Source organism: Condylura cristata, unplaced genomic scaffold, assembly GCF_000260355.1.
Source record: "Condylura cristata isolate star-nosed mole 26May11 unplaced genomic scaffold, ConCri1.0 scaffold00031, whole genome shotgun sequence".
Lineage (NCBI taxonomy): Eukaryota > Metazoa > Chordata > Mammalia > Eulipotyphla > Talpidae > Condylura > Condylura cristata.
This window is the reverse complement of record NW_004567132.1, coordinates 16,492,951-16,500,562: the sequence shown is the minus strand read 5'-3', so window position 1 is coordinate 16,500,562 and position 7,612 is coordinate 16,492,951. Positions and strand designations below refer to the sequence as shown.

General features: G+C 39.0%; 1 protein-coding gene across 1 annotated transcript in view; it reads left to right on the top strand.

The window, feature by feature from the left end:
• The first annotated feature begins 4,495 nt into the window (after positions 1 to 4,495).
• Positions 4,496 to 7,612, top strand: part of DUSP11 (dual specificity phosphatase 11 (RNA/RNP complex 1-interacting)) — a 15,268-nt gene continuing 12,151 nt past the window's right edge. Inside the window, exons 1-2 of the mRNA XM_004691532.2 lie at positions 4,496 to 4,667; positions 6,020 to 6,095. Coding sequence (XP_004691589.1) covers positions 4,567 to 4,667; positions 6,020 to 6,095 — 177 coding nt within the window. The 5' untranslated portion in view covers positions 4,496 to 4,566. The remainder of the gene's footprint in view (positions 4,668 to 6,019; positions 6,096 to 7,612) is intronic.

The window sequence follows — 7,612 nt, the reverse complement described above, 5'->3', positions numbered from 1 at the left end:
CTGAGTAATATTCCATTGTATATATGTACCACATCTTTCTAATCCAGTCATCTACTTTTGGGCATTTGGGCTGCTTCCATGTTTTTCCAATGTAAATAAATTCCCTGCTGTATTTTTAAAGAATCCAACATTGTTATACATATTGCATTTTTTTCGTCTTGGTGGTTGTTTGAAGCATCCAGAGCTACCTTGATGGATTTTGTGAAGAAATTTGAAAAAAGGTCTGTGGTAAGTTTCACTGTGCACCCACGTATAAGGAAAAAATGTCTGCATTCAGCACTATCTGCCTGAATTGGCTCTGTTTTTGATCCCCTGAATGTGCTTTCCTTGCTCTATGATAATGTCAGCTACAGCTGAGTTGCTAAAGATTTATATGTGGAATAAGCTGGTTTTGGGGAGAAAATCTATGGCTTTGGTTGTTTGGTGTTAAGTTTTTTAAGGGGTGTCTGGATCAGTGCATGTGGAGACTTCTCTAGTGCCTATGAGTGGGGGTGTCCAGAGCCCACAGGAAGACAGCTCATATACAGCACCTCCAAAGACATCTGTTTCTTTCACAGAGATATGTTTCCTATTTCTTCCAATAATGCTTCTGTACTTATGAGATAGGACTTTTTAAAAAAAAGATTTATTTATTTATGTATACAAGAATAGGAGTATAGGCCAGAGGTGTGGGGGGTGGTGAGAGGATTCACCAGAGATACAGTGAGGAAGTAAAACAGGCAGAATAAGTGAAATACACTGCTGAGAGGAAGAGTAGGAGAGGAGAGGACACACAGGAGAGGACCCACAGCATGTGAGTCGCTGCCCTGGCTGGGAACTGAACTCATGCTGCAGTGGCTGCAGATACCTTCATAGTGCTGCACTTTAATCTGTTGCACCACCAGGGAGGGTCAGACATAGGAGCTTTTTCAGTAACAGGGGAGTGACATTTATCTGAGCATAAATTTTGAAGGGTGTTGTAATATAGAGATTTTTTCCTTAAAATTCATATCCCAGATAGCCTATCTCCATAGCTCTCAGATACAATGTGAGTCTGATAACATATTCTAAATATCTGCAAGCCAGACCAATCTTTTCTCTATGTTTCATGGAAATTGAAGGAATCCCTAACCACTGGAAACTAGGCTGGGTGGTATAAAAGCAGAGTGAGTATGTTAATATAAATTTTAGTAGCAGCAAAATGTTTACATATGTAAAGTGTTCACATATTACATATTGAATACTTCCAGCATTCAATTAAGCTTTTCCTGGTTCCCAGCTCCTGTTTTTCTTTCCATAGAACCAGCTTTTTAATTCTAGCTTGCTGGCTCAGCAACATTTTAACCTCTAAAATAATCTTAAATGTAGGGAGAAGGACCTAAAGACGTTTAATACTTAGGAACTTAGCATCAAACTTTCCCTTGACTTATATCTTTATTTTTGTAGTAATTGTCTTGTCTTGTAGACCCATTTCCCTCATTTTTTTTCGTTAATAAAATACTGAATTTATTTCACATGTATATTTTTGTCTCCCCACCACTTCTACTTGTCTGGTCACCACTACTAAAATGTCCTATCCTAACACTTCATACATACTTAAAACCAAATAAAAAGTGGAGGTCCATCTTTAAAAACTATACACACATTTTGACAAAGTCATTCTCAGAACTTGGACAACATTTATCAAACATGGTAAGTAAGTTCTCACTCTGTATTATGTAAACCACAGCCAGATAACAACTGTTATAAAAATGAAATAAAATGGAAATTTTAGCAAACTATTTGAACTATTTTCCTAAAGAAATGGACCCTCCACTGGCGGTCATCTTGAAATGCCTCCTGATCAGTCATTTGGAAACATTGTTTTGACCTAGTTGATGTACTTGGCTTCCACTTTGAAAAAGCACCAGCCACCTTTCCTATACTTGCAGCTTTCCTATACTTGCAGCTTTTGTCTTCTATAAAACTAGGTTCTTTTGGTGTTTTAGAGTTTCCCCCTGCATTTTGGAGGATCATCCCTGCATCTTGACCTTTTGATCAACATCTAGGTTGATGTTTTTGAATCTTTTCCTTTCTGGCTTGACTTTTTTGTGCATTTTGGCTGGAGTCTTCCATTAGAACTAGTTATGGGTGCCTTTTCTTTACCTTCATCATCAAAATCATTGTCATTCCCTACATCAGCAATTTTACTTTTTCTTCAGAAGCTTGATACCACTTCCAGGGGCAAAATGCTTCCAGGTATACTTAGGAATTTCACATCTACCTTATCATCTCTGACTGCATCTTCCTCCACTTAATGCAGCCCACAAATATGCACGGGCCCTGAAACATACTTCAAATGTAAGACAGCAGATGGTGTGATTTCAAAGCCAGTAAGGGAAATTATTAGCTCTCCACATGTTTTCAAAGTTGAAAATGTTACTTTCATAGGATGCCTTCATAATTCTTTGACTTTGCTTCAACAAAGCAGTTCATCCTTTGTACCAGCCCCTAAATAGACTATTCTTAAAGGTAACTGGTGCACATTTTCATCATTGTCTACCTTAAAGTCATAATTTTTGTGGGCCTTTAGTTCACAACTAAAAGAGTAGAGCCTTAGATTCCTCCTGTCCATTAAACCTTAGTGGTCACACTTAGGTGGGAGAGAACACAGACAGAAATAAATGACTACTGTCCTGAAGAACAGTCTGGCAGGAAGGAATAGCACCAGGGAGCATTTATTTCATTTTGTACCCATGAAGATAATTGGAACTTGGCTTGGTTTGTTCTCTAAGGCTGTTTCTTTGTAACTTTTTGATATTGTCAAAGACTAGAAACCTTTAAGCCCCCATCTGGTACCTGTGGTCTTACTAAATCTGGCATATTTTGTTAGTGTCAGCTACTTAGGTGTTGGGTGCCCCCTTTCTCCTGTATTTCCATTCCTGTGTACTGCATACCTGTAATACATTCTTTCACTGAAGTTTGGAATGAAAGGCCTATTCTTTGTTAGTTCACCTACTTTCTGGAAACCCTGTAATGCCTAGGTCTGGATTTCTTGTGTCAGTTAGTTTGTTCTTATCCCAAGCTTGTGTTCTATAGCAAATTGGATGTGCAAGACCAACATATCTTTTCTGTTTAATAGATTTATGGCACATTTTGTATATTGTGTCTATAGAAGATATTTGTAACATTTGTATTTTTTGGCCACTAAACACCTACTGGAATTCCAATAGAATATTTTATGACTAAGCACCAAACCTGAATGTACTTAAGTTTGCAAACTTTACTGTATTTCCTTTTTTCCAAATAGCAATTCTCTAATATTGACCCATTTTTTAATTATGTGGGTGTTTTCAGTAGTCCAAATATTTGCAGATTCAAACTGTTTAGAATTTGACTGCCTCAGAAATGTTAAAGCTAATGATCTTTTAATGCATTCATTCATTCATTCATTCATTCATTCAATAATTCTGACCTTTCTCCCAGCTTAACCCACTGTCAAATGGTTGTAAAGGTTACTAACAGTATATGTTAGACACTGTCAGAAATTAGAGGCTAAAAATGAAAATAACAAAGACCACTCACTATATTATCTATAATCTTAAATTTATTACTCTGTTCTACCTTTAGACTTAAGACAGCTGTCCTACTTGTAGTCAGAATTCCGTTTTTCTAGAATTTCAGTTTTCAGCAGGTATAGATCCTTATGCCTGATACATATGGAAATCTCCACTCATCTGTTGCTTCTTGGTATTCCCTAACATGCAACTACATACGTAGACCTTTAGCATGATACTTGGCACATGATAGGAGCCTGATAAAAACTTCATTGTGAATAAGGCTATAGGCTGATACAATATTTTGGGAGGTAACTTGGTATCTTTCAAACTCTTGTTACCATACTCTTCTTTCTAGCAATTCTACTTCTAGGAAGTTAGATATAGTAGTCTAAGTGTATAAGGGTGTATACATTGCAGTCTCTAACAAAGGACAAAAACAAAAAACCCTAACAACCCTGAAAACAACTTAGTCCATCAATACTAAACTTGTTATATAAACTACCATATTTATGATCAAGAGACTACTATGTAGCCATTAAATACAATGGGAGTCCCTATTAATTGGGAAAATCAGTATCCAAAATATATAATAGAATTGCAGAATTGCATAGTATACTGTTTTTATGTTTAAAAAAATCTGCATATGTACAAAGAAATATTTATATACAATGTACAGTGTGTTACTCTAAGCCCTTGGAAAATATCTGGAAGATCGCATAAGGAACAGAGGAAGAGGGATTGAACTTTACACTTCCTGTGCTGTCCTGCTTGAATTCTGAAGGATACATTCGTGAATTCATCAATTTGTGCGGCTGGCCTCGGGCTAAGGAGGAACCAAAGCCATCAAACCCCTGTTTACGCATCAAGCTTCTCAGGTGGACGGCTTGGCGACGTCATCAGTATGGGCGGCAGGGCATGCGCAGTAGCAAGAAGCCCCGGCGCTGCGTGGGTTATTACGTACGTGCTTCCGGCCCGGGATCGTGTTCTGGCAGCAGGACTGGCGGCTTTGGCGCTCTTGGTGTTGGGTGGGCGGCATTTGGGGGCACACATGAGCCAGTGGCATTGTGGCCGGGGCGGCTGGGGTCACGAACGCGTCTTTTCTGGACGTTCCAAAGCCAAGAAAAAAGGCGGAAACCGCATCCCCGAAAGGTAAATATGCCTTGACCTTTGGGCGTGGCCCGACCTGCTCCTACTTCTGGGGCCTGGGCTTCCACGGTGTAGTCTCTGTTGCCGTCGCCCGCTTGGCTGGTCTGCTAGTTGCTAAGACGCTTTGAGCCTTCGCTGCTCCGCCCCTGGAGCTGAAAGAGGTAGTCTGTAGTTCTGGTTTCTCCCCCATTCCTTTAAAACTTAGTGTTCCTCGTGTAAAGCACAGGACACCTTTTAAGTGGGACCGAACATTAAGTGTTGCGGACACCCCTTAGCAAAATGGAGTCCCCTTGTTTCACAAGATGTATTGTTTAGCAGAGAATATGTCAGTTACAAGATACAGGCTTGAGTGAAAAATCCACCAATACCGCCCAGCTTTTCACCGAAAACACTGTATTTTCAGGAATCACAGCATATATACTGATGCCTCTTAACCAGTCCTGTTTGAAAGATCTTTATCTGTCCGTTCAATTTTGAGATTTTACTCATGTGCAGGAAACCCCTTTTTTACTCCTTGAGACCTTCTTTTCCTCTCTTACTTCATTAAGTCCCCTTCATTTTATGTTCTGAATTTCTTTTGACTATCAGCAACTCTCCAACTACAGTCTAAAAAAGAATTTACCTGATCTTTGCAGTTGGGTCCTAACTAGTGTTCATCTATCTACTTGTTTCCTTCCAATACATTGTTCACACAAGACGTTTTTTTAATAGGCGAGTTGGAACATTGCTCAGAAACATTGTTTTAAGAATGAAAACAAACTTTTTGCCATGTCCTGTAAGACTGCATGATTTAGAGCCTCTCTGTTTCTTCGGCCACACCTTGTGCCACTTTTGCCCTTACTGTGTACTTCAGATAAAATGAATTTTGATTAATTCTGACTCATCCTACAGAAGTCATCTCAAACACTTTGCACTGTAACGCATCATTAAGTGAAGTTCATGTTCTTTTCTATTAGATTTTCTCTTGAAATAATGAGTTTGAAGTTCCCTATTGATTGACTCTATAGCAAACTGACGCTTTACTGAAGTGTAGTAAATCTGTGTAAAAATTTGTAATAAACTGACACTTTACTAAAAAACGTTCTGTGAAGTAAAAGGATTTGAATTACTTCAGTAAACATCTATATTTTGATGGCACTTTTGTGTTTGGGGCAAAGTTTTATCAGCTACATAAGTTCACATATTAGTCTTGTTGAAACCTGTAAATTGTTAATTAGGTGGGCTGAATAACTGAAGCAGTAAAATGCAAGGGGTCAGGTGTAAATGCTGTGGGCTGTGCTTTCTGTTTTAAAGGGCCTTCATTCTATGCTATTTTTAGTCTGCATGAAATTTGAATAACAAAAGTATGTCAATAGGTGGAAAGACTATCTCCCAATTGGACAGCGGATGCCTGGGACTCGTTTCATTGCTTTCAAGGTTCCTTTGAAAAAGGTAAGGAAAGTTCTGAATTTATCATATAGAATACTGATCATCAATTTTGTCACATTCCATTATCCCTTTTTATACCAAATACTTTTAATAATAATTATCTTTATTATCCTAAAATGAAATTCTTAGCCAATGCTTTCATACTTAATTTTTTTTTTAAAGATTTATTTATTCATATAGAAGTGGGGTACAGGCCAGAGATGTGGAGGGTGAGAGGATTCACCAGGGACAGAGTGGGGAGCAGAATAGGCAGATCTACGAAGTACACTGCTGAGGGGAGCAGCGGTTGGGTCAGGAGAGGTCGGGTCAGGAGAGGTCTGCGGAGCCATGTGGTCACCACCCCCCCCCCACCCCAGGCGGGTATGAACTCATGCTGAAGTGGCTTTAGCTTCTTAGTGCAGTGCTTTAACCCGCTGCGCCACCAGGGAGGGCCGTAATACTCTTATATATATATAAAATAAGTAAAATGATTCTAACAAAGTAAAATATATTTCAGTATGACATATATGCTATAGTAGAAATAGCTACATAGAACATGAATGCAGGAACTGCAAAAACAGACTGATTTAGTTGGATTAGATTGACTCAGAGGCAGGAATTTCCACAATAGTAAACAGCTCTTAATAGGTTTCCAGAGAAAATACAGTCTTTTCTTGATTGATAAGATGATTGCTATTCTGGAAAAGTCAGTGTATCTTAAAACTGTGTCAAAAAGCCCTTTGTGTTTATTGTGAAACGGAATTAGATTCTAAGGCTTTTATAACCATGAACAGTTTTTTCACTTGTGTGAATGTTGGCTAGGACATTCAAAAGTCACTCGAGTTGTAAGCTATGTGGAGGACCATTTTGGACTTGGTGAGAGTCCCTGGATGCCAGCAAGAACCCTTCACTCTCATCCTCATAACCAAAAAAATGCCCTGGATCAGTAAAGTCAGGATTTCAGTACAGAAACTCTGAATATTGTGTGTTTATTTGAACTATAAAAGGAAGAGGTGGGGGACTCATTTAACAGTTTTAAATTGGTGATAAGAGAGCCCATGATTCATTAAACTGCCCAGTGTAGCATAAATTAGTACCAGGAAAAAAACCCTTCGAATGTATTAAAATTTTATTTAGGGGTCCTTCCTGGTGGCGCAGCGGGTTAAAGAACAGCAAACCTTAGCCTCTTCAGTGCCAGTTCTATCTCCAACCCTGGAGGTGATCCACTTGGTGTGGCAGACCTCTCTTGACTCGCCTGTGCCCCCCTCAGCAGTGTACTTTGTCAATCTGCCTGTTCTGCTCCTCACTCTGTGTCTGGTAAATCCTTTCACTGCTCCTACACCTCTGGCTTGTACCCCAGTTCTGTATGCATACATAAATAAATATATATTTTTTTAATAACAGTTTATTTTTACATCATTTTGTACATTATTTTCCCCCATCTCAATTGTAATCCCCTCAGGTTTCCCATCACCAAGTCACCCATGTGCCATCACCATAATCCCATGCACTTCCCTCCCCACCCCACCCCCGTTTTTGAT